The 27988-nt window shown below is 38.0% G+C and overlaps 1 protein-coding gene across 1 annotated transcript in view; it reads right to left on the reverse strand.

Moving 5' to 3' along the window:
* Window positions 1-10649: 10649 nt before the first annotated feature.
* EFL1 (elongation factor like GTPase 1) overlaps window positions 10650-27988 on the reverse strand; it is a 219820-nt gene continuing 202481 nt past the window's right edge. Inside the window, exon 20 of the mRNA XM_069098699.1 lies at window positions 10650-20968. Within this exon, the coding sequence (XP_068954800.1) occupies window positions 20780-20968 (189 nt within the window). The 3' untranslated portion in view covers window positions 10650-20779. The remainder of the gene's footprint in view (window positions 20969-27988) is intronic.

A 27988-nucleotide genomic window follows, 5' to 3' on the forward strand; every position in this document is an offset into this window, starting at 1 on the left:
CATCAGGAAACTTTTTTTCTTCTCACAATGAAAGCTCCTTAAATGATCTCCTTCATAGATGAAAAAAAAAAACCTTTTTAATAAATGAAAATTTGCTACCTTCCTTTGTTTTAGAAACCAGAACTCAAGACAAAAACATAGACTGCTGGGAAGTATTTTAGTTTTAATATATATCTAAAGTAGAAAAGAATTGTAAATGAAATAGGTGCCCATCAGTTGAGGAAGGACTAAATAAATAGTGGTTTATAATGGGATATTATTTTGTGAGTGTAATGGACTATCACTGTGCTGTAAGAAATGATGGAAATGAAGGACTCTGAGAAGCATGAGAAGACATATTAATTGATGCAGAGTGAAGTAAACAGAATAGGCAAACAATGTAGACAAAGACTGCAACAATGTGAATGGGAAGAACAATGCAATGGAACTGGACACCATATAATCATAATGATCAAGCTTAGCCCCAAAGAAGAGTTGAAAAAAAATGAACCTCTCTCTTTTCTTTGCAGAGTTAATGGACTATGGTTGTAGAAGATGCCATATGCTGTCAGGCCTAATCAATTGAGTTAGTTGGTTTTGCTAATGGATTTTTTTCTATCTTTTCAAATATTTGCTATAAATATAGAACCTTTGTTTTTCCTTGTCTCAAATGGAGGGTCCCCTGGATAGTTTTATCCAAGATTCAAGGTATTCTGCAAATTCACATCCTTTCAACATGATGGCTCAAGAACCCCCAGTGATGTGTTCACTTTTTTCCTCTAATCAGCAAAAGGACCCAATTAGTTCAAAACAAGGACTTTTAACAAAATAGTATACTGTAGCAAGAAGAATCAGTTATAATTCCTACTTTCTGCCTTGTATAGTTTCAGATAAACATCACTTGATCTCCACAATTACTCCCACTGGAAAGGGATAGTGAAAGTAAAAAGATCCCAGTACATCTGCAAGGCTAAGATTCCATGATTATGTAGTCTGTTTTTGTAGAAAAGCATGCTGGGAAGACCTATGAACTGATGCAAAGTGAAGTTACCAGAACTAGGGTAACAACAAACACAGTGTTGTTTTGTGGGGTTCCCTGCTCTACAGGGAACATGTAGACCGTTAATTAACATTTGTTGATTGACTACAATGTAAATTTAAAAGAACAATTAAGTGAATATGAATGCTGCATGATTATAATAACCAACCTTGGCCCCAGAGAAGAGCTGAGAAAATGCAACTCTCTCCTATAACTGCATAGGTGAGATGTAGACTATGATATATTATGTCAGAGTAGATGTGGTGCTTTTTCCTTTTCTTTTTAAATTGGGGGGGGGTGGTACAGGGGAGAATATCGATTTAGAAATAAAGATAATTTAAAAACAGAAGGCATTAATAAAAAGGGGGAAAGCAAGCTAACATCAAATGTAGATGTCAAGATATGAAAGCATAATAGTGAGGTTAGTTTCAGGATAGCTCTGCTAGCAAAAGCTGAAGAAAACCCCATTATATGTAATCAAGAAAAAATATGTATTTGCATATTTATCCCTCCCTCCAGTCTGTGACAGGAATTCTGGGGAGGTGAGGAAGAAGGGATGCCTTTCTGGTAAAAGGGGTTGTGAGAGCCAAGGCTATAGCCACCCTCAATAATGACGTTTTGCTGCTTTATTTTTTACAGGGAGAGTGTCACTGATCCTGGGAAAGGTAGAGCTAAGGAAAATCAGAGATGCAAGTAGAGTTTAAAGGATGCAATAGCCACAGGACCAACCAAAAGGCTATAGGAGGGGAGTCACCAGGAGTTTGCTACCAAACAGAACCAGTGGCACCCATTCTATTGATGGTTTCTGGGGAAGTATTGCAATGCAAATGTAGTAGCCCCTTGAGCTAGCCCCAGTAAGGGCTCAAATATCAGGTCCCCTTGAGGACCACTACCCCAGGCTCAAAGTACTCCAGCTTCACATTTCTAAAATTATTTCAAGAGCTCCCAACAACATCATCTTTTTTTCAATAGTTAGAGGACGTAATTAACTCAAAGCAAATGCATTTCTGAAATGACATAAGAGATGGAACCCATGAACCTGGGGTGTACTCTCTTATAAAATGTCAGCATCAAAGGCAAGAGCTTATACACATAAGGAACATATTGCCAAAAGTCAAGGAGGGACCACTTACTGCTGTGACACTGACCTGATTTTGATGCCCTCTAATGACGTCTTTAAGCTGCTCCTCTAGGGACGCTGTCTCTTTGCTGGGTTAGGTGCTCTGCCAGACCTCTTGGTCTGTTCCTGTGCTAGGACAGTGGCTCTGCTGCTTGGCCATGGTCTCTACTGTCCAGAGTTTTGGGTTCAGCTTGGTATAGGTTATTGCTATGCTTGAAATCTTGGCACAGGATATCTATAAACCCATAACTGAGTACCAGAAGGACTCAGCTTTGGGGCCTGCCATCTCCCAAGTGGGTTTTCAGCTCTAGGCACATAAATCTCATCTCATCTTGTGAATCTGACTCCACAGCTGCAGCTCTCTGCTTAATGGGCTCTTCAGCATGATTTCTCTGCTTTTAAACTTTCTAAAAGGCTATCACTGCTCAAGTGAAAGTCCATTCTTGACCAACTCTCAGTGAGTTTCCTGGTCCTTTCATATGCAAATAGGACAATCAGAGGCTGAAAAGGGAACACCCTTTAAAAGGTGTAAATGGAGACTAATCTAAGCCAGAAAGGGGTACACCTTAATATTTCCATTCTTTATTTGCTCCTTAGACCAGGCAAATGTAACTACCTGAGTCCAAAGGCAGCAAAATCTAACACCTCATTGTCTCAGTTACCTGCCCCCTACACTCTGCAACTTCTTCTCATGGAAAAGAGGATTCAACTCATTAACATTTCTGATAGACCAAGAAACACAGGCATTTATGATTAACTAAAAATATGTTTTAAAGTTATTCCTGAGATTTGAAATTTTGGCTAGAAAATCCAGGAAGTTAAAGGCTTCAGGAGTAATGTATGAATCAAAAGGAAGGGATGAACTTTTTTGTAAGCCAACAGTTGCCTCTCTAATGATGTAATAACCATAACAACAATAATATAATATGATAATTTATATAGTGCTTTAAGCTTTGCAAAGTGCTATGCAAATAATATCAAGTCATCTTCCAACAAGATTGAATTAACTCTGAAATAAATTTCTTAGTGCCCCCTGGCCCCTGAGACCCCTCCATCCCTCTGATAGGAAAGGATGGAGAGAAGCTTCTCAGAGAGCTTCTCTTAGGTCCTTCATTTGAGGTTAGGGCCAAGTGCAGCCATCTTTTTTTTTTTTTTTTTAAAGCAATCGGGGTTAAGTAACTTGCTCAAGGTTACACGGCCAGTTATTTCTGGGTGTGGTGCTAAGTATCTGAGCCCAGATTTGATCCCAGGTCATCCCGACTCTGGGGCCAGTGCTCTTACTCTGTGCCACCTGGCCGCCCCAAGTGCTGCCCTCTTAACATTGCCTACCCAGCTTAAGGTCTTCATGATGCCCCCACCATACCCTCCTTTTCTTCTTTTTTACATGAGATTGTAAGCTCCCTGAGGACAGGGACCATCTTTTGTCTTTCTTTGTATTCATAGTGCTTGGCACATGTTGTTGAGTTCTTTGGTTATGTCCTATTCTTTGTGACTGGTGAGACAATCCATGGGGTTTTCTTGGTAAAGATAATGAAGTGGTTTGCCATTTCCTTTTCCAGTTTTTATGGAGGCATAATTTGTTACTTGTCCAGCAACTATCTGAGGTCCAGTTTGAATTCTGGTCTTTCTGACTCCAGATCCAGTGCTCTCTATCCACTGTGCTAACCTAGCTGCCCCAACATATAGTAGGCACTTAATAAATGTTTATTGACTGACTAATTTTATCCTCACAACAACCCTGGGAGGTGGGTGCTACCATTATCCTCATTTTACAGTTAAGAAAACTGAGGCAGACATGTTGTCTGTGTGACTTGCCCAAGGTCACATAGTGTCTGAGGTAGGATTCAAAGTCAGGTATTCCTGACTCCAAATCAAATACACCTCATTTTAAACTACCATAACCGAATAAACAGGGCCACTTTCTCAGAAGCTTTCAAGGATTAGGAAGAGTGAGCCTTCCACATGTGCCAGCTACAGCCTATTAGCAAGTTGTCGGATGACTCCCTCTCCAGAAGTTCTCCTGATAGAAGCAGGCTGGGAACTACTGTTCTTTATATAACTGCTGTTCTGGGACTTCCTGAAGACTGCTTTCTTCTCTGTAATTGCTGCACCCAAGAGTTGTATGTATGTATGCTAGAGTGAGGTGGAGAGTAGGGGGTCTGAATGAGATCCTCATTAGCCCAGCAGAGGAGTTTGGAATTAGTATAATAAGAAATTATGATGGAATTAGAGAATTTCACCATCAGAAGGGACATGAATCCCTACTACATCAAAGTCAGTTTGGCTCAGAGGGTTTTGAGTCTGAGCAAAGCAATATTAATGTGCTGGCAGTGTACTAAATAAACCCAATTGCGGAAGAGACAGGAGGGAAAGAGTGGAGTTAGAGGAAGATTGTTGTTTCATGCTTAGGTTGGGGTATCAGTAGCATGCAGGGACTCAGCCCTGGATGGCAGAAATGGTTGTGGCTGTTCACAGTCTTTTTTTCAGTCGTGACTCCACTTGGGATTTTCTTGGCAAAGACACTGGAGTGCTGTGCCATTTCCTTCTCCAGCTCATTTTACAGATGAGGAAAAGAGGTTGAAGTGATTTGCCCAACTCATAAATGTCTGAGGCCAGATTTGAACTCAGAAAGATGAGTTCTGACTCCAGGCTCAACATTCTACCACTACATCACCTAGTTTCCCCAGGAAAACTATGTATGTTCAAATTGTAAGGAAAGGATTCCATAATAATATCAATGCAGTGGGGTTCAAGAAGTAATTGGCATTCTGGAGCTTGTAGTTCCTTGGGATAAGTATTCCCTTCCAGACCTGAGAGACCTTTGGCCTATCTTGATCTTGAGCCCCAGCATGACTCAAAACTGCCTCCAGGCTCAAATATGGGCATAGTCCAAATCTCTCAGAGTTGGGAGAGAATGCTAGTTCCACTGAATGACAAACACTAGAATTCTAGTCACATCTCAAACCCCTAATCTAGTATTAATACTACTCATTTTCTTTTGTTCTAACCTATGGTTTTATTAATGTAGTTAATTCCTCAGAGTTTAAGTTATCATTTTACATTGGAGAATTGCTGGGGGGCACTGAGAGGCTATATAATGCCCATAGGTTCACAGCCATGTTGTGTTAAAGGAAGAACTTCAATGAGGTTTCTCTGATTTCCAGGCTGAGGCCTCTATGTACTACTACCAAGGTATCTATCCAATACCAAACATACCTTCAACCTAAGCCCTCCTCTGACTGAGCTTGGCACTAAGGTGTCCTTGGGCTCATTCATATAATTTATAACATTGCTTCTGATTTTTGTTTTTTATACTGCAGTCATTTCTAAAATTTAATTGTATTTTCTGCTCTGTATTCTCACTTCTCCCACCCCCATCCCTCATTGAGGAAGAAAGAAAAACAAAATCCATCACAAGCACGCATGGTCAAGCAAAACACATCCCCCCATTTGTTGCTGTTCAGTCATTCAGTGGTCTAGCATTATGATGTCATTTTGGTCCTCTTCAAGGATGGAGAACAACCTGCCTGCATTGGACTCTTTTGAACCTATATGAGGTTTTCTTGGCAAAAATACTGGAGTGGTTTTGCCATTTCCTTCTCCAGTGGATTAAGGTAAACAGAGGTTAAGTGACTAGCCCAGGGTCATACATCTAGGGAGTATCTGAGGACAGATTTGAACTCAGATCTTCCTGACTCCAGGTCTAGTGCTCTATCCACTGAGCTATCTAGCTGCTTTTTATTCTTTCATTAGCCATGTCAAAAAAAAAAATGCCTCAATCTGCACTCTGAATCTATTACTTATCTTTTGCAAGATGGATAGCATGTTTTATCATAAGTCCTCTGGAATTGTGATTGGTCACTATGTTGAACAGAGTCCCTAAGTCTTTCAGCAATCTTGTATAAATTACTCTCTTGGTTCCACTTACTTCACTTTGCGTCAGTTCATATAAGTCTTCCTAGGTTTATCTGATATTATCTCCTTCATTTCTTATAGCACAATAGTATTTTATCATATTCATATTCTATAACTTGTTCAGACATTCTCCAACTGATGGGCACCCCCTCAGTCTCCAATTCTTCAACACTACAAAAATAGCTGCTACAAATATTTTTTATATACGGGCCCTTTTCCCTTTTCTTTGTTCTTTTTGAGGTATAAATCTAGTGGTCATTTTCAGATACACTAGTCCATGAAAATTCAAATTCTCTGATAGTAGCTTGGCCATCACATCTGCCATTTCATTTATTATTAAAGGATGTAGTTCTTCTGGGTTAGGTGACATATTCAAGAACATGTAAGTGCTCTCTTACTATTTTCTTTCTTTTCTGGGGATCAACTACCTATTTTACAGATCTGGAAACTGAGTTTCAGAGAGGGAAAGTAACTTGCCTGGACCTTGGGGTCAAGGAGGAAACACCTTTGGCTCCTTTTATTTATTTATTTTTGGAGGGCACTTGGGGTTAAGTGACATGCCCAAGGTCACATGGCTAGTTTTTGTGTTAAATGTCTGAGGTCAGATTTGAACTCAGGTCCTCCTGACTCCAGGGCCAGTGCTCTATTCACTGCGCCACCTAGTCGCCCCATTTGGCTCCTTTTAGTATGATCTTGATGTAGGAGATACAGCATTCTGTATTAGAAAGATCTATATTCAGATTTGAAGTCAAAGGGTAGGTAAGGTTAGTAGGGTTAGGTAAGAAGACTCCATTTGGAGGGTAGGGTGATTTTACATTAATTGATTTCCAGAATTAATTATAGGGTGCACACACACACACACACACACACACACACACATACACACAGTGTAACTACTGACTTCTAGTAAGGGATTCAGGTATCCTCCACTGGGCAAATCACTAATATTTTCATGTATAGTTACAGACCTGAACCAGTGATTCCTTTAGCCCTGATTTGCTTATGATTAGACCTATGATCCAGGTAGGAGAAGAAATGCAGGATGTGGCAAGCCAAGTCAGGGTAACCACAGACTGCTTCTGAAAGCCCTTGGGGGAAGAAAACTGCCCAAAGGGGGAAGTGGTGGTTTCCTATTCAGGAAGTGATGCCTAAATACTGAGTGGATGGGACTTCAATGGTAAAGTTTCCTCCAGGATTGGGCCAATCCCTTTTCTGAACTGACAGGGCAGGGGAATGTCTAAGGATTCTATTTTAAACCACTCCTGACTATCAGAAGGTTTTGATTCTTGATGGCTGTGGTATGCTTGTTGACCATGCTATTATGCAGGCTTTTTGTATTGTGGGGATGTAGAAACAGTAGTGGTACATTGTACATTTAGATACATTGCCTGAAGTAGTTATACATTCTAGCAACCCCAGATAGCATCTTTTACAGTTGTTTCTCTGGGAATATTCTCAGAGCAGTATAAAGTTTTCAAGATATCACTGTCAGCATCTTCTAAAGGTACTCTCACAACCAGTAGACTGGCTTCCCAGTGGAGAACTGAACCCTGACCTTTGGCCTAAGGAGCAGAAATACTTACCACCATTCCTAGCAGGCATGCTATATAGAGAACAAAGACCTTGCCTCTTAGGATTGACTTTTGTTCTATTTCATATATTTATTTGCATACCAAGCCAGGGAGGATTTCAGAAATTTCTAACCCTACCTCAGATAGTTGTATAGGAAAAAGGACTGTGAACTCAGACCATGTTGCAGGGTTAAGATGAAAAGACCTAATCTGAGACTGGGAATGCCTTTTCTTTTTCTTTTCTTTTTTTTTTTAAAGCAATCGGGAGTTAAGTAACTTGCTCAAGGTTACACGGCCAGTTATTTCTGGGTGTGGCGCTAAGTATCAGAGCCCAGATTGGATCCCAGGTCATCCTGACTCTGGGGCCGGTGTTCTTACTCGCTACCTGCCTTTTCTTAGAGAAATGTGAGTGCCGGGACTAAAAAGCTGTTGGCCTGCCCTCATCAAAGAGAGATGTCCTAACCAGGAGTGAAGAACTTTCTGTCTTTAGACCACATGTGGCCTTCTAGGTCCTTGGGTTTGGCCCTTTGACTGAGTCAAAATTTTATGGAACAAATTCTTTTACTAAAGGGATTTGTTCTGTGAAGTATGGATTCAGTCAAAGAGTTGCACTTGAGGAACTAGAGGGCCACATGTGGTCTCAAGGCCACAGGTTGTCCATCCCCAAGACTATATCCTTATATATTGGGGCTGTGATAATCTTCAGGTAGCCCTAGAGATGAAGTTTAGAAATCAGTATGAAGAGCAAGACCCAGTAAAGATTATATGTATAGCAGTCATCACAAGACCACCAGACACCATAGGCCTTGAATATCTAGCTAAGGAGTTTCAGTAAACAATGTGCAACCTTATGAATGGTGGGATTAAATCAGTCATAGCACATATGGAAGATTAACCTGGAATTAACCAACTAAAATACAATTAACTTGTATCTAGATTCCATCTTCTGAGGAAGGGACCCATTTAAGGGAACAAGAGGGGATACTTCTGGCACTGACTGGTCCACCATTAAAGGAAAACAAGTGGTGGAGAATGGGTCAGACATGGAAAAGTTCTTCACTTGCCATGTCTGTTCCAGGTTTCTCATCCCTGAACTGTTCCTCCATCATTTTGACTGATTTGCTTTTAGTCATTTATCTCCTCTAAGTCTCCCTTGAATATTCACTCACTTGTGCGGACTTGATTTTGGCATTTTGACATCTATTGGTGTCTGTTACTCCCTTTAGGCTGGCATTCCTTACAACTCTAGGTTCTGGCTTTGATTTGGTGCTACAGTGATTGCTCTGACTGCTCCCAGTTCCCACGCGTTGGCTCCCCTCCCTCACCTTATCAACCTTCAAACTTGGACAAGCCCACCAGCCTGTTCTTCCCTGGACATTGTGGCTAGCATGAATTATGGAACTTCATGGGTTATTTTAACAATCTAAGTGAAAGTCACAAGGGCTTGAGCTAGGATGATGGTGGTGGAAAAGAAAGAACATGAGAAAATGAGCTAAAATTACAATGATCTGGCAAAATTCCTATTGATAGAATGTAATGTTTGATATCAGAGTAGGTTACCCTGAATAAAAGAGGATAAACAGCTATCTCCTTTGAATATTTTGGATAAAAATACTCTATATTTACACAGCACTTTATGGCCATCGTCTCACTTGATAGAATTCATTGAGATAGGTAGTAAAGTATCATGATCCTCATTTATAAGAAGTAAATTGAGGCTCACAGATATTTGTCTATGTCTTATCAATCTTAGGGTCCTCGGTGCTAAGCACAATTACTTATTTATGCTTAATGTTCTTTGAATTAAATTGACAGAATAGGGCCTTGGGTCTTGGTCTGTTATTATTAGTCTTTTGTTCTTTCCATTACACCATCATGGCATTCCTTACTTTTGATTTGTCTTGAGAATGGAATCAACTACAACTCCCAAACCCTTTTCACATGAATTTTTGTCTAACTATATACTCTCCATTTTTTTTTCTTTATGTAGTTGATTTTCTGATGTAAACATAGGACTTTGTATATATCCTTTTGAAACTTTATCTTTTTTGATTCAACCAATAGCACCAACTATGTGTCAAAGTGTTCTGGGATCCCACTTCTATCATCCAAAGAATAAGCTGCTTCCAGAATGAAATAGTGGGCTTTGAGAAAGAGCACTGACTTTGAAGTTAGAGAATCTGGGTTCATATGCCGCTACTGACGCTTATTATCTATGGCCTTATTATGCACCTCACCAACTTTATTGGGTTTCAAGCTCCTCATCTACTAAAGGAAAGGGTTGGACTAGATGATCTCTGAGATTCCTTCTGGCTCTAGACTTATGACTCTATGAACCCCCACCCTGTTCAAGTTACATACCACCTATAAATTTAATTAGATGTCATCTATATCTTCATCCAAGATCAGAAAAATGGGAAATGAACCTATTGCCCAGTTCTGAACAAAATACTGGAAAAGGAACCCAGTTGGTAAACTAAAAGAGAGAATTAGGAATAACAATGGAAGGTTGAATGTCAAAAGTCAGGTCAGTCAGATGCAGTTCAATGGGGGCCAAGACCTGGAGAAAACAAGTCTGAGAGTATTAAAACACAAAACTAGGAGATTGTTGAGTTTTTTGTTTGTTTGTTTTTTTCCAGTCATTCTTGTTTTGTTGTGAGTTGGCCCTGAAGCTAACTCCATCTATTCTTATAGCTAGAAACATCATGATTAAAAAAGGCCACTGCCTTCTGCTTTAGGCAAAATTCAGGAAACTGAAGAAAAGAGGTCTTGCATTGGAAATTGAGATTTAACCTAGGGAGGACTCTTTTAAAGGGAGATCAATCCATGGATTCATTACTTGGGTGAGAGGAGCTACTTGATCTAAAATTGTAGAGAGAGAGTCCTAAGGTTGCTGGGAACAAATCATAAGGCAGGTATACACGTCAGGTTGCAAGGAACTGGATGTCATTTTCAGATCATTGTATGTATATGATTGTCTCTGAAGGACTAATAATAAAAGGAACAGAAGGATTCTGAGACTATGTAGGTCAAAACTCAACACTTTATTGCCTTGTCTAGAAAAGAAGTTACAACAGGAATATAGAAACAGTTAAGGGAATCCTGCAGTACAGTTAACACCTTGGCTCCCCCAAATACTGTGGAATTTTTGTTCTACACAGAGGCATTTTAAAAACAAACTTAAGCACCAAAACTTTTAAAAATTAATGACTTTGGATGCAAATCTTTCTCAAACACATCAGACACCCCCCTTCATAAATAAAATATATCAAATAGAATTTAACCCAATTATGAAACTATTTAACTTAATTATAATCATTACTGTAGTCCAGCAATGCCTTCAGGATGCACTGAGATGTCTTGTGTTATCTGTCCCTAAACTAAATGGCCCTAGACTGCCATGCTCTAAGCTCTTGCATATTCTTAGTTTTTATGTCCCTTCTCTTACTGATAGTTTACATTACTTCCTATTGCTGTCAGTATACTAATCCATAACATCTACCTGTACAGCCCTTTCTAATTTATTGCTTCTAATAAGCTGTGTGCTTAGAAACCACATTATTAAGTATCAAATAAAAGTAACCAGGCACTATATGGGGAGATATAGGTCTTTCCTCCATGTAATGCGTGAATTCTTTAATGCACAGATGTTGAGATATACTGATATCACTGGCTTGTGGTTGTGTTTGAACAGATGAGGCTGCTGGATAGGTGCTGTGCTAGTTGCTGGTGATGATGGTGATACAGAGACCTCTAGGGATCTATTCTTAGTTCTATACAGATGAACATTTTTCATCAATAATTTGGATGAAGATTTAGAAACACACTTATCAAATATGCAGATGATACAGAGAAGGGATAAGTAACGCTAGATGACAATCAGGAAAAAATAAGATCTCAATAGGTCAGGATGATGGACTCAATCTATAAAGATGAAATGGAACAGAGGTACATTAAAAGTCCTACACCTGGGTTAAAAAAAATCAGTTGCACAAAGCAATACTTTCAACTCCTTGAAAGCAGTATTTATCTTTGTACCCTGAGCACTTAGCACAGTGGTTGGTATTGAATAAATGTTTGTTGAAGTGAATCATAGGCCAGGGGATACATAGTTAAATTCACGTGAGGGGGAAAAAAAGACTAAAAAAAAGGTTTTAGTGAACTGTAGATCAATATGAGTTAATGTCATAGCAGGGCATATAATCTTATATGAAAATACTGCTGGTGTTGTGATTGGTACAACCATTCTGAAAATCAATTGGAATTATTTGAGAGGTTACTAAATTGTTCACACCCTTTGCCCTAGTGATCTCACTACTGGGAACATACAATACGGTCAATGAAAAAAAAGTGTTATACACCAAAATATTCATAGTAACATTTTTTGTAGGAGCAAAAAACTGTGGTATGTGAATGTAAAGGAATGTTATTATGTATATGAAGAATTTGTGTAAACTGATGTCTACATCATGTCTACACTCTAGTGAAGAAAGAAGAACCTAGAGAATAGGATAGAGGGTCTTTAACTTAAATCAAGGAAAAAACAAAAGCTGAAAACTCAAAATGAATGACATGACTAATCCTGGTTCCAAATAATGGTTCTGGAAATTCTTCTTAGTGCAAAATACTCTATCACATTTGGTTACTGTATGTAGTTTAGAGATATCATGGAGAGATTATTGGGAAATGACTGTGTTGTAAAAAAAAATGCATTAATCATTAGAGAGACAAAAACCAAAAATGGCAGAAGGTGGAGTTCCCCTCTTAATGAAAGTTTTCCAGCAAAGATTGGATGCCCATTTTCCGGGTATATTGTAGAAGGATCTGAGGTCCTTTCTAACTCTGGGATTCTGTTATCAATGGATCTATGACTTCATGGATATCAATACACCCTTTGCAGGGCATATCACAAACCATCTGTGCCTTCTAATCTTGTATGATTCTCACCTTCTCATTAATCTTCCGTACAAGATCTCTTTATTCATGGGAGAACTTCCAATCCTAACTCCATTGGTACCAGTGCAATGCTTGATCTGTCTAGCTGTAATCCTTTGCTTCTGCTACATCACTAGCCTACCTCTGTCATCAGCCTACTTACACCCACCATGCTCTTGGGATCCACATGCAACTTTGATTCTTTGAAGAATCTGTTATATAAAGATTTTCAACCACAGAACATCTCTGGGAGAACATCAGAGTTGAAATTATGGGATTTTGTGTCAGGGGAACAGCTTGAGATCATTGCAAGAGCTACCTAATTTTCCAGATGCAATCCAACCTGTTCCCTTCTTCCTAATCAGTTCAGCACCCAGTTCATTGTCCATGTGTCGTACCCATCCAAAATATATGCACTGATGTACGAGGTCACTCTGCTTGCCATAGTCCAGACAATGAGCATACTGGGTTTATTTGTATTTTTCCGGATGTGTGCAATTAGAACTGATCTCTTTCCAGGTGACTGTGGACCTCAGTAAGAAATATTCTCACAGTATTCTGGCACTTGACGCAATCGATCCATTCACGATAATAAGAAGTTAGCACTTATTATATGTTTGTAAACTGCTTTGCATGCATTATTACACTGAAGCCTCACAACAATCTTATAACTGAGTAATGCAAGTATTGCTGTTCCCATTTTACAGATGAGGTAAATGAGGTTCCCACTTGTAAGGAATCTCTCCCCCCTTTGGATTCTACATGGGACATTCTCCATGACAGCAGTCGACACCTTTGGCAAGCATACATTTCCCTTATAAGAGATTGTGTCTGAGACTGATAATCAAAGATCTTTTAGTTATTTCTGGAGGCGCATCTACAAAGGAACCTTGTTAAGATCTTAACATATGCATGGAAGATGCTATGTTGGAGGAAAGCCTCAAAAGCTACATTTATCTCTAGTTGAGCACTTCTTTTTTTGGAGGGGGGGAAGGCAAGGCAATTAGGGTTAAGTGACTTGCCCAAGGTCACACAGCTAGTAAAGATTTGGTCTGAGGCCAGATTTGAACTCAGGTCCTCCTGACTCCAGGGTGGGTGCTCTATTCACTGCCACCTAGCTGCCCCTAGTTGAGTACTTCTTAAAACTAACTTATTGACAAAAAATACAGTAGGCTTTTATATCTTCTATAGTATTCAGTCAATCATGTGATGATAAAGATCGGGTCTGCAGTAGAAAACTGTTAGCCAGTCATTCCACTTTCACATTTTCAAGGGCAGCCTTGATACATCTTTCCAATCTTTTTTTTTTTTCAAAATAATATTATCTGTAATTTTTCTCCAGTCATTTTCCCTGTCTTCCTTTCTTTCAAAACTCAGGAAATATAATCTGAGAGCAATTTTTGGCTGCATTAATAGGAACACGGTGCTAGAACAAAGGAGGTAATAGTCCCAGTGTACTCTACTCTGGCCAGATCCTGATTGCATATTCTGCACAATTGTACAGTATTCTGTGCTTGGTGCCATAAAAGTAGGAAGAACATTGACAAGGTGGTGAATATTAGGAGGAAGATAACCAGGATGGTGAGGGCAAAGGAAAGTACAAGGATCACTTAAAGGAACTGGGTATATTTAGCTCAGACATGAGATAACTTGGGAAAGGGTCGGAGGAAGTACAAAAAGTAGTCTTCAAGTATCTGTGAAAAAAGGATTAGATTTGCTTTGTAGTCCTGTAACTTATTCTGTCTGATCTTAGAGGCCAGAACCAGGAGCAACAGGTCAGGATGAAGATACGCACATGTTGGCTTAAAAAGCTGCTAAAAAATTAGAACTATCTAGAAGTGTATTGGATTGCCCTGAAAAGCAGATCATTCCCCGTTACTGGAGGTGTTCAAGTGAAGACTGAATAGTCATTTAGCAAACACTATAGAGGGAATTTCTACTCATGCAAAAGGTAGACTAGATGACCCCCGAGGTCTCTTTCCTTCTGCAACACCATGATTTTATGCTGCACGAAGTAGGAGAAAGACTTCTGGATTTGGAATCAGGACAGCTGGGTTCAAAGCTCAGCTCCAACATTTACTAGATACATAACAATGGCCAATTCACAAACTCTGAGCCTCAGTTTCCTCAAATGTAAAATTAGAATATTAAAAGGATTATTGTGAGGAAAAGTAAACCTTCAAGCATTACATGTTACCCATTGTTGTTATGAGCTTTGATAATAGCAAAACTTTAGAGATGTTAAATAAGACCATATCTATGGTATACATGCATTTAATTAAAAAATTCCAATTTGACAAACATTTACTTTGTTGGCCAGCATTTAAGCTTTTACTGTACCTTCATAAATCTCCCTCCAAGTCTGACAATAAACACAATGATTCAGTATGTCGGTCCCAAAGGGACACAGATAAGTACTGTGAGAAATGGAGAACTAGGATTCTAGAAAACAATCTGGGAATCTCAATAAATAGCCCTTTTCCCTATTTATTCTTTTTAAAAAGGATAAGCGAGTAGGAAATCCACAGGACAGCTGATATCACTTAATTTTTAAAAATATCACTGACCTCCAATACCACAAAAGATGAATTTGTATTTCTGCTTCAATCTGCTAAATTGATTCCAAATTGTTTCTGAAAACAAACACCTAATCTCCAAATGTTGCATACATCAGGGCCCAATATAGCCCAGCTGAGATGCCAGTTCCTTATAATGTAGGCAGAAGAGACTGTTTAGGAATATTTTACCTAAGGATAAGAGGCTCTGAGGGTAGAGAGGAGACATAGAGCAGAAGAAGTATTGGGCTGGGAGCCAGCACATCTGGATCTTAGGCCTGACTCAGTCATTGAATAGTCATGAAATCTTGCACAAACATCTTCACCTCCCTGGGCTGCTCTTTCCTCATCTGCAAGACATGGTTACATTAGCTCTTCTTCCTACTTATTATCTGTAAGAATTGGGGGTAAATCAACTTTACCTCTGTGGAGGACATCAGTTTCCTTACCTGTGATCCCTTATGGCTCTAAATCCTATGAATTTACATGGGACCCTGGAAAGTATATTAATATACTTTATATTTTATTAATAACAAAATTCATTCTCATAGTTCTACTAATATAATAAAAATAATTCAACTCAATAAATATTTATTAAGCACCTCTTATGTACCCTAGTACTAGTTGTAATTTCAGTCTTATAGGAAGTCCACAGTGAGGAAACTCCCTCTACCAATGCAAGTTGCTATTCTTTCTTTTTTCATTCATTCATTTGTTGTTGTTTTTTTTTTAGCAACTTAAGATCTTAATAGAGTTGACTAGAGCATCTGAGAGGTGTTCCCTGGCTCAGTTCCCATTGTTCACACTCAGTTTTAGAGACAGGACTTGCACTCAGGATTTTCTACCTTCAAAGATCATTCACTTAAGCCTTACACCATGCTCCCTCTTTAGCACTGGGGATATGAAGACAAAGCTGAAGATAGATTTTGTCCTCTTAGCTAAGTTCAAGATTGGGGGTTGGGGGAGCAGGAGACATACAAGTTACATACAAATAAGTAAACACAAAATAATTTCATCTTAGGTAGGAGACACTAGCAACTGGGGGAATCAGGAAAGACCTCTTGAGGAAGATGGTATTTGAATTGGGCTTTTAAGGGAACTGGAGATTCCAAGATGCAGAGAAGAAAAGGCTGAGAGAACGAACTATACAAAGAGATTCATCCCTAATAGGCCTGATCCTGCTGATCTTATAGAATATAATAATAATAATGAGTGCAAGGCTTGGAGTCAGCAAAGATGTGGGGCAAGATCCCACATCTAGCACTTACAGGTGTGAGTTTCCTCATTTATACAATATGAACAAAAATACTTGCCTACATCACAGAGTTATGAAGAGACTCACACAGGATATGTAAAAAATGACTTGAAACCCCTTCGAGCCCTATGTATATGCCACATATTATTATCTTATATGGTAAATGAATGGAATTCAATATTGTAAACATTATTGCCTTTTCAAGTAGATGTCTACTTGTTGAGTATACTATAGTGGTATTCCTATCACATAATGCTATGTTGGAGGAAAGCCTCAAAAGCTACATTTATCTCTAGTTGAGCATTTCTTTTTTTGGAGGGGGGGAAGGCAAGGCAATTAGGGTTAAGTGACTTGCCCAAGGTCACATAGCTAGTAAAGATTTGGTCTGAGGCCAGATTTGAACTCAGGTCCTCCTGACTCCAGGGTGGTCAGATTAGAAGGCCGCTGAAATCCCTTTTATCTCTCAATTTCAGTGTTGAACAGTCTTCAATGAGACACCATTAAAGGGGGAGGTCTTTGGGAAAAGTAATTATGTAGAATAACTAGCACAGGAGGTAGCTGTGACCCATTAGTATATGTTTCTAGAAAAAAAAAATCAAGACAATAAAGTTAGCTATTAGTGCAGAGGAGAAGCATGCATAAATTATGGACTCAGAATTTCACTTCCCTAGCATATTCCCAAATAGTTCCAGAACTGATCCATAAGATGCCAACTGTTAATTGAAATTGTGGCACTTTAGGATTATTGAGTGGGTAGATGCAACCTTTAATAGAAATTCTCAGGATACCCAGGGGCTCTGGACTAACACAAAAACTGAAAGGGAAGGAGCAATCCAAATCTGGCCCCCCCTCTAATGCCTGGATCCCCAAGATGCCAGAATGATTAACTCTGAAGCCAGTTCAATAAGAATCAACCATGTAATATGGCAAAAACTAATGTGATCTTGGAAGCTAGATGGTACAGTGAATAGAATGCTAGGCCTGGAGTTAGTAAGACTCATCTTGCTTCAAATCTGGCCCCAGACATTTACTAGCTAGGTATCCCTGGTCAAGTCACTTCACCCTGTTTGCCTCAGTTTCCTCATCTGTAAATTCAGCTGGAGAAGGAAAAAGCAAAACACTCCAGTATCTTTGCTAAGAAAATGTCAAATGGGGTCACCAAGAGTCAGACACAACTGTACAACAATAACAATGTAATCTTAGGCTGCACCAAGAGCCAGGATGCCTATAACTAGAGAGGGAGTAGTCCTATTGTATTCTGATAAGTCAGAACACGAGTATAGAGAACCTTGCTGTTTGGAAGGAGCCACATTTTGGGACACTGATAAAGTGGCACATTTTCAGCGAGCACCACCTCCTCCTCTTAGAATCCCTAGCTTTTCGGAAGAATCAGTTCACATGCCTACTTCAATGTGAGGTGGGCAGATTTTCTAATTCCTAGTTAATTCTTTTCCTGCTCCTTAAATGATCTTTGGCATGTACATATATACACACACATATATATGTTTACATATTGTATGTAAATAGAATGTAAACTTCTTGAGGGCAGGGAATTTATTGTCTCCATTATATCACTGCCACCTAACGGTGCTTTGCACATTGTAGGCACTTAATAAATACTGGATTGCATTGAACCAAAATGGTAGAAGGGACTCAAATTCATGTCATATGAAGATCAAAAGGAATTGGAGATGGGTAATAAGGGGCTGCTTTTTCTGGCTTCCTACAGCTCTTAGCCTCCCAAGGAGACTTTCCTTGCTGTTGTAGCCAAAGTTATGTGGAAAACTTGTTTAATCCTAGTATCTATATTCGGGATTCTACTGTTCTTGATGTCTTGGATATTTTTAAAACTGATTTGAATTTTGGACTTTTGCTATTCTGCACCTGAAAATTTGCTATTTTGTTTATAATACTTAAAAAATATTTATTAACCTAATAAAAATCCTGATTCCCTGGATACAATTGCTTCCCTCATCCCAAATTCCTTTGTATTTATTTTGTATGTATTTACATATATACATGTTATCTCCCCTAACAGATCTTGTATCCTAACATCTATATTCCCAGGGCCTTGGAGAGGGCCTATAACATAATAAGTGCTTAAAAAAAAGTGCTTGTTGACTAAAAAGGGGGCAGAGTTGGCCACTTCACAGTCAAATACCTTTTTTTCCCCCCAAATCTGCTTATCTTTTCAACTCTATTCAGGCAACAGGGGCCTTGATACCTCAGGTTTTCATGGAGTTACCTGACAGTCCTAACTGTAATCTGGCTGTGTTGTAGGAAGCATAGCTAGGGCTGGTTGCTACCAAGCTGACTCCCAACTCCTAACCCTGAACTTTGAGCTAGAGAAAGTCTTAGAGATTATCTTGTTAATGCCTTGACTCTTTAAAGACAGTACTTTCTATTAATACTCTTCTATGATGAGTTATACTAAAAAAGGCGAGGAAGAGAGAACAAATGAAACTAAAATGTAAGTTTCAGTATCAACTCTGGAGCAGAGTCCAAAGAATACAATAGTATATAACAACAGAAGGCCACCCAACCATTTCCTTCTACTATGGAGCACCAAGGTAGTTTCTTTGGTGTTTCTTTTCAACCACACTAATATTGTTCTGTAATCTCATCAATTTGGATGTTTCCTCCAAAGATGCAGATAGCAACCTACCTATGCCTGCCCATTCTGTACAGCTCTTGTCCATGTCTTCCAATAAGTTCACTATTAAGGGTCAACTGAAAGGCTTGTAGGACTTCCTCATTTTCTTTTGACCTCAGGAAGATACCAGGTGAGCGCTCTAGTGCTCATTTTTCATGACTTATACTCACCACAGGACCAGCCAATATTATTTTTCTTCCATACATTTTCCTGATGATATATTTTTATTCCTATTTTTCTTTGGACTCCCGCAATGGTTATATATTATGGCCTGTTCACACCCACCATAAAGTCCATTACTGTTCAATAATAATAATAATAATAATGCCAATATGTTCCAATAATGTTGCATAGTTTTGAAACAATGCACTTGGCACATCTATTAGTTTAAATGCCATTATTCCTAACTATGATTTGGTTCCCATATGATTTAGGTTTAAGCATGATTACAGTCCCAAATTATCCCAATCATGAAAACAAACCAATGGTCACTATAACCCTGTTAAACTGGGGCACTGAAACAATGTAGTATCTGTCTCAACTTTACTAAATAATCTCTACCAAGTAGACTGGGCCAGAAATTGCCAAGGCCATGGTGCAAGAAAACAACAAATGTTTTCATTCAGTGTTAACAATGACCAAGGAAGGCCTTCAAGGACATCTGTTAAAAACACTTTGAAACAAAGTCTAGTCAGAACACTGTGAAGAAAAGAAACAAAATGTAATCTTTTTTTTTTCAAGTAACTGTTCAAAAACACTATTGAAATAGAAAGGACTACCAAGTCTATACTTGCAGCTGAATTGCCTTTCTCCTTTTAAATTCCAACTCTTCTGAAGATAGTAACTGAAGAGATTTAGTGAGAAAAATTATTTATGCTAAAAGTTAGCAAGGCTATACACATTGGTTAAGATTCTTTCTGGAAAATTGAGGAAATAAGCAATTTAATAATCACAGGAAAGCCATGATAGTAACATTATTTTTAAGGTATATATGTGGGTTAACATTCCTATTACAATTTGAAGTAATTTAAGATGATGTTCACAGTAATCAATGAAGGTTGTTCAAAAAGTCAGTTGACAAGGTAAGTTACTGGCATATTACACATAATAAAACATTGTGCTAAGCAATGCTGTCAAGTGAATCTACTGTAATTGTTTGAAATTTGATAAATTATACCCTGAGTTTAAAATGGCTACTTTTCTACTAGACACGTGATCTCCACACAATGTGCCAGGTACAGTCTAACTTTCACATGCAAAAAATGGTTCTTCTGCACAGTTTCGCCACCAGTTTGTGGGTGATGTTTTCCTCAAAGTTTTCATTCTACAAAGTATATCAAAGGGATGTACAAAATTTCAGGATGCAAGGCAGAACCATGATGATTTTTCACAAACTAAAAAAGCAACAAACACAAACTAGAGAGTTCATAATTTATAGTCCCTGTACTAAAAACTTTGTCTTACTAAATATTAGTATTGGAATCTTAAAGGTTATGTAGAAAACCAACAAGTCATTGTTTAGATATCTTTAAGACATACTTGCCTTAGAATAAAATCAGTCTTTGAAAAAAGCCTTATCAACATCCTTTTTGAATAACCTTATTTAATATACTAAACTAGTTCAAGTTTTTAAAAAATGAACAAATTCTGCAACAGAAAGGAAAATTTCAAAATTGCAAATCCTTAATGAAGCTTTTAATCTGTTAGAGAGAAAAAAAAATTAATCCACCAGTGTACAGAGCTGAAAAGGGAGGCAGTTACTTATTTTTGCCAAGTGTTCTTTGCTTCTCTGCATGTTCCACAATTTTTTCTTCCACATAAAGTCCTTTTCGCTTTCGTACTGAATTCATGTACTTTCGAGCTTGGTTCTCTGAGTCGGCTTTCTCCCCAAAGTGCAAATATTCTTCCTCAGTAGTTGGAACCCAGAATGGATCACTGGATATCATCTTTTCAAAAGAAAATAGTAGAACATGTCAGTCTTTTAATCTGTTTCAGACATTACAGAGTTTCTTGATTCTTACAGTATTTATTTAAAAAGAAAAGAAGTTGGAGTATGCTTACTGGGACCAAAGAAAAAGAAACTCATTTAGGACTCATTGTGGGCCTAGAAACAAGTGCAGTAAAGTTGTAATATATGGTATTTCTTTGAAGAAAATATATGACACTCCCTCTATCCTATCCCCCTGTACCCCTGCAACTCCTGTCAAGATGCAGAACAACATACATACACTAATATTGCCAAAGAGAATAAAATACTGGTCAAGCCTTTGGCACCACAAAGACATTTTCTTAAGTCTCAATAGGCTGGCACTTTTATTTGCTTCACAATAACTACAACTTTTTCCCTGAAGGTTCAGCAATGACAGTATATTTTCAGTTGATAAGGAAAAACTGAAGATGTGAAAGAGGTGAAGATTGGGATGGAATTAGATCTCATAGGAGCCATAAGTAGATTGGATCAAGAAAACAGGTGAAGGAGTTAGCATTGGTAAGAAAGATTATCTTATCCTTGAAGACCAAAGGGAAATAGATGAAACAAAACAGTCTGTTTTGAGCTGTGGAGGTGGAGGGAGCTCAAGGAGCTCATGCAGGATGGAATCAATCAATTTAAAATAGGATGTAAGACAAAAGAGTGGAGTTGGGACTTGAGGTGAAAGAGAGAACATTGTAGGGAATGTGAAAGGAAGCAAATAATGGAAAAAGAAAAGGATTTGAATGCAACAAAGGGTTGAAGTTACAAAGTATAATTTGTAGTGGACTTAATGTGGTTTTGTGACTTTCTTAAGCAACTCATTAAGCTACTATGATATAAAACTTTTTTATAGTTATTTCAGGGGAAAAAATGCAAGGAAGACTGAGAAACTTTTTTAGGTAATTTGTATCCTAATTTTTTTTTCAACTAAACTTAAAATTTCTAGCTTTGATGACAAACATCTATGTCTATGACAAATGACTACTGCAGATAGACCAGAATACTGTTAGAAGGTTGAGAACAAAAGTGAAAAATGAAATACAGGTAAATACTTAAGAAACAAACACTATATTTCACATTAGTAGAAGAACATATAATTTTGTTTTAGCTCTCCTCAAAGTAACTCATACTTTGTGAGAACACTACACTTTGGGCATTTCCTAATGGGCTGCCTCCTCTTATGTCCCCTAAGCTTCCTTAAACCTTTCTGAATTTTAAATGTGCCCCTATTTTTGTCTTCTCAGAGTCACATAGTCTAAGTTTAACTCTGGTCTTTCATAAGTCTGGGTCTGATAATGGGAAGAGGACAGATGATTCATTTTTTGAAGGTAAAGATTCTAGACTTCCATTTCATACATTACTAACCTGAAAGTGATAACCTACTTTAATATGTACATAAGAAGGCTGAGATCCAGAAATGGTAAATGCCTTACTTATGGTTATAGAATCTGGAACTATATTTCAGGTTTCCCAAAAGAATCAGAGCTGTTACTATACAATAGCAAAACAATGTAAATAATCTTCCCAATGAGATGTTTCTGTGTAACTGGGTCTTTGCATGAGCCACTTGGGGAAGATAAAAATAGCAATTAAGAACAGAATCCCAAAGGACATGATCTGGAGTAGCACAAACACACTGAGAAACACCACCCTGCTTTTTTTTTTAAACAGAGAAAGACCTCTTTTGCCATTAACTTTCTACCACCTATTATAATGATTTGTGTCTCATCTGTCTCACTAGTCTGTGAGTTCAGAGGATTGGGCCACTGACTTCAGAATTCCTTGCAGTACTGGACATAGTGCTTTCACCACAATCCTCAAAAAGTGTTTGCTGAACAAATTTTCAAACAAATATATGACAAGCAGACTTCCTCTTGTTCTAAACTACTGAGCAGGCTTTTCAAGAGGCCTTAAAAACACAATGGTCATTAACAGAAACTGATACTTGGCTATTTTGATGGGTGCCCTAGGTATCATTTCTGCAGGATCACAGGATCACAGATTTAAAACTGGAAGGCCCTCTGGTTCCCCTTTAATGAACTCTTCTATGGAATCTTCCAGGTACTAATACATGAAATAGAATTTTAGTTTCTTGTCAAAAAATGAGTAAACTGTCTATCCCCTTCTCACCATTAGACTCAGTGGCAGAGTCAGGATTTGAACCCAGGTCTCCTGAATCCAGATCCAATGTTCTTTACAATATGCCACATTTCCTGTTTGATATAATTGTTAAATAACATATCTTAGGACCACAATTCACACTCTCTCTTTTTTTCAAGAGCACACCACTGATCTTAACCATTAAAACCAATGGGTAAATAGGATTCCATATACAGATATTTATTTTATAAAAAACTTTCTGGGAATACACCTATTCTGTTTATCAATAGGTACCACTTACCAATATCTACAAACAGTAATGAAGATTAGTAAACCTAACTGTCTGGTAACTGATATAAAAACTATTTAGAGTACAATGCTTCTGAGTCATCCACTGAACACTTTTGTATCAACAGGTTGCAAGCTGATGGAAAGGCAGGCGATTGTGTTTGGCTACCCCTAGGAATCAGTCAAATTTCATAACTAAAATGTAAAACAATCTTCTTATGAGGAAAATCGTTTTAGATGATCATTTAATGATTTTTTCCTTGATATATTTAATAAAACTTATGAAAGGTTTTTTCCCTCCTTTTAACCCACATTATTCTGGATAGATTTCTACTCAAGATAAATGCAACAATAAAATACTGGTAGAACATTAAGAAAGAATAATGGTTAAACTCTTTCAGACTCCCACTCTAAAAACACAAATCAATTGTAAATATAGAGCGAGTTTAATCAGCCAGTGGTGACATATTTTTAATAAGTCAATAAATTAGTCCAAATGCCCCAAGTAAAACACTGTTGAGAATATAATCAATATTTAGAATACATATAAATGTTTCAGTGCGCAACCATTTTCAAAGCCCTGTGACTGTGGTGAATGACAAGTCTCTAAAGATAAGTGGCAACTCTTTAATAGACTCTACAATGTTAGAATTCGTTTCTGTAATGAATATTAGGGAGACTAGCCTGGCCCTATGCCTATTCCAGAATGTGACTTGAGGGATACCAGACAATCCTTCTACCCACAGATTATCATCCCAGTTATGTTAACTTCCAAAGGGCCCTAAAATCCCAACCATTAGATAAATTCCTTTGAGTTACAGATGTATTAAATGCCTTTATTGTTTTTCCCCCTTTCATTTGGATCAGTGATTTCATCTTTCCAAATTCAAATCAGCAGCCTTAAGGATCATCAACTCACCCTACAGACTAACAACAGGAATCTCTAATACTCAATGAAGCTCCTTTTCCTTCCCTGGCCTGAATATTTAAAACAAAATAAAAATTAGTGTGATATGAGAAACACCTAGCCCAGACAAGTAGTAATACTTGTGTAACCCCATACAAGCCATTTCCACAAAGCCTCAGTTGCCTAATCTCAAAAAGGGGGGGAGGGGTAAGGAGGGGAATGGGGGCGGGAAAATGAATTAAAGTCACTTCCAGCTCTCAGTACTATGATCCAATGAAAGTGACCACCATGGGAATAATACTGGGAATAAAAATATAAAATCAGATTTGATGTTAATGAGACTAGATCCAAAAAATTCCCAAGTTATTGGGCATATTTTCAATTCCTGCAAAGTCCTCCTTATCTAAAATCCAAGTTTCTTTGAATTCTAACCAAATTTAATTTTGGCCTTATAGGAAGAGGACCAAACTGATATACCAACCTGGAATTCTAGGAGAAGTCTATAAATGCAGTCCAATGAACTCATTAATAACAAAGAAACAAAAAAAAAAAAATCTAAAATCTGGTTAGTTTAAAAGTTGTTGAAGAACAGAACTCTCCAAAGTCATAGGGTCTTGTTTTTCCTCAAGATGATGATGGTGGGAAGTATCATAACGCTTATTCGAAAAACTAGCTCCCCTTTTAAATTCTTGAATGACTGTGATTTTTACTTTTTCAGTAGTACAACAGGGGTATTTCTTACTTACTAATTTTTTTAATTGAACAATCAAGATTGTTTATTTACAAAGATCAACCTTCAAATAACTGTAACATCCAGAAGAGAGGGATTGTTCCTTGTATCTCTTTTGCATTTCTCCTTATGCTACACAGCACAATGCACAATATAGGCTTTCAAATTAAATATGCTATTTTTTCTTATCCATCATTTTCTCTCCATTCACATGGCCGCTAACCTAGTTCGGGACATAATGTCTTGGCATTCTTAGACTATCACCATAGCCTTTTTAATTGATCTAGTATAGTGCCTGGCAGATTAAGTAGGCACTTAAGCAATGTTTTACTGTCTGCTTAGTTCCCCTGCTTCCATAGTCCTTCTCCAATTCATCCCCACACTTGGTTGCCAGAATAATCTTGAAAGCACAGGTTAATCATGTTAGGCCTCTGCTCAAGAAATCCAGTGCCTATCTATTGCTTCTTGGAGAGGATACAAACTCCTGTTTAGTATTTAAGGATTTAATCTGGACCTGGTCTATCTTTACAGACTTTTTTCTTGCCATTCCTTTCATGTAGTACTCTATGTTCCAGGCAAAATGGCCTGCTGGTTCTATGTCCCCAATACATCAATCTATCTTCTACTTCCATGCCTCAGCACAGACTGTACCCTGTGCTTGGCTTGTATCTAATTCTCAGCTCTGCCTCTTGGAATCTCTAGTCTTTGTCAAGGCTCAGTTCAAGGACCTACCTAAGAGAGGCCTTGTGATTCCCCTAGTTGTTAGTACTCTTCCTCTTCTGAAATCACTTTATATTTACTTGCCTGTGTTTACGCTGTGTTCCCCTAAGTAGAAAGTAAGTTCTTGGAGGGCAATGTTTGTTTTGTCTTGGTATCTCCAGCACCAAGCACATAATTTAATAATTACTTGTTGAATGGAAACAACATTAAGACAAAGGAAAAACAACTTGCTCAGTTGAGCTGTTAAGTTTTTAGGGAAAAAATATTTTGGCAGTAAGAAGCATTAAACACTAGATCTCATCAGAGAAGGAGATGAAATCAGTTTCCCTGGAGATCTCTTAGAATTACATTAAGAGCCATCTGATTGGAAAGCTTTTAAAATAAATTTTGCTGAGAACCTGGGTGGTGTTGGACAAATTAAATTAATTTTACAGGTCTCTCAAAACTGTATGATTCTACACAATTTTAAAACCAACTAAAAATGAATTTAAACTTAAGATTCTTGTTTAAGGACATGTACATACTTCTAAGAATAAAACTATAAAATCTTACTGTTATCTTAATTATGAACCAGTACATAGTGTGGAGTAGCAGAAGGAACAAAGGATTTTGAGTCAGAGGATGTGAGTTTGAATGTTGGCTTTTCTCCTGTTACGACTTAGGGTAAATAAATGAAATGGCTACTTCTCTTCAAAGAGGCCTCAGTTTTCCCTTGTAAAATGAAAAGGTTGAATTAGGTGATCTCCTAACTTGCCTACGGTCCTAAAAGTATGTGTAATTTAGGACATGAACAGTTGCAGAAATGAACAATTTAAAAACTGTTAGACACACAGAGAGGGGGTGAATGTGTGAATGTCTGCTGTGAAGTGAGTGTATGTGTATATATGTAATCACTACAGTGGCTGACTGGGTTATATTTCCATCTAAAGTCAAATACGAATAATTTTTGTACTATTTATTCTTTTGTATATTATCACACCTGAGTACAATATTTTTCAGTTGTTACGAAAATTCAAATTTAGCTTGAGTGTCAATGGGGTTGGACTGATTTGGTTTGTATTATTTAGAACGAGGGTGGGGAAACTGACAAGAAGAGATGACATTGCTTTGGCTGCAATCCAAAGAACAATTTCTTCCTGGTGGGCTACTTCACATTCAGATAGGGTCTCTTAAAATTCAAGGACTCAGTTAAAAACCTGTGAAAATCTAATGAAAATTTCAAAGGAAAATGATAACAACCACCCACTATCCACTATCTCAACCCAAAGTTTGGCTTCTTTTTCTGCCACACTACTGAAAAAGCTCCCCAAAAAAGTCACCAATGACTTCCTAACCACTGGATCCAATGGGCTTTTTTCTTTAATCTTTTATCTTCGATTCTATGCAAGATTTAGTAGTGTTCCCATTCCTTTTGGATACTCCTTCCCCCCCCCACCCCCATGACTTATAGGACATGGCATTCTCATTTTCCTCATTCTCTATCCCTTCTCTGTATCTTTTTTCCTGCTGCTCACTATTTAAGGTAGGTTTTCCTCAAGTTTCTCAGTTAAGCTCCCTTATCTCCCTGTATACTCTCTCCCCTGGCAATCTCATTCAATCCCATGCCTTCAACTACTATAACCTCTATTGAGATGATTTAAAAAACTCTACCCTCTACACCTGACGTCTCTTGAGTTCCAGACCCATACCTACAACTTCCTATGCGATCTCTACCTGGACCAGCACCAGTGCTACAACATGGGCAAAGCACAGCTTATTCTTTCATTAAAAAACATCTCTTTTTTACACCACAAATCTCCTAGGCTCTCAAGTTCAAAACCATGGTATAGTCTTAGAATTTCCCTTTCCCTTATCTCTCAAATCCAATCCACTAACAAGTTTTGCTAATTCCCCCTCTGCAATGGCACTTGTAGCTATCTCCCCTCTACTTCCACTGCTACTACCTTCAGAAGGCCCACCTTATTACCAACTGCCTGAATTATTTAAGGAGCCTTCTAACTAGGGTTTCTACCTCCACATATTCTTCTGAATTTCTGCCAGACATTCTCACACATAGAACTGGTTATTTTATTCCACACTTCAAACATTTCTTTGGCTCCCTATTCCCTAGACTGGTTAAATCATTCTACTTAAAAAAAGTTTTCCTCCCCCTTTCCCAGCCTCTTAAAATTAAAAGTCTCCTACTATCTGGATCTAGCCTACTTTTGCAATCTTATCTCCTAATATTTCCCCCTCCACACATTCTATGC

The sequence above is a fragment of the Petaurus breviceps genome, unplaced genomic scaffold (genome assembly GCF_028583685.1).
Source record: "Petaurus breviceps papuanus isolate PSGF00001 unplaced genomic scaffold, PetGlider_PUasm1.0 37, whole genome shotgun sequence".
Lineage (NCBI taxonomy): Eukaryota > Metazoa > Chordata > Mammalia > Diprotodontia > Petauridae > Petaurus > Petaurus breviceps.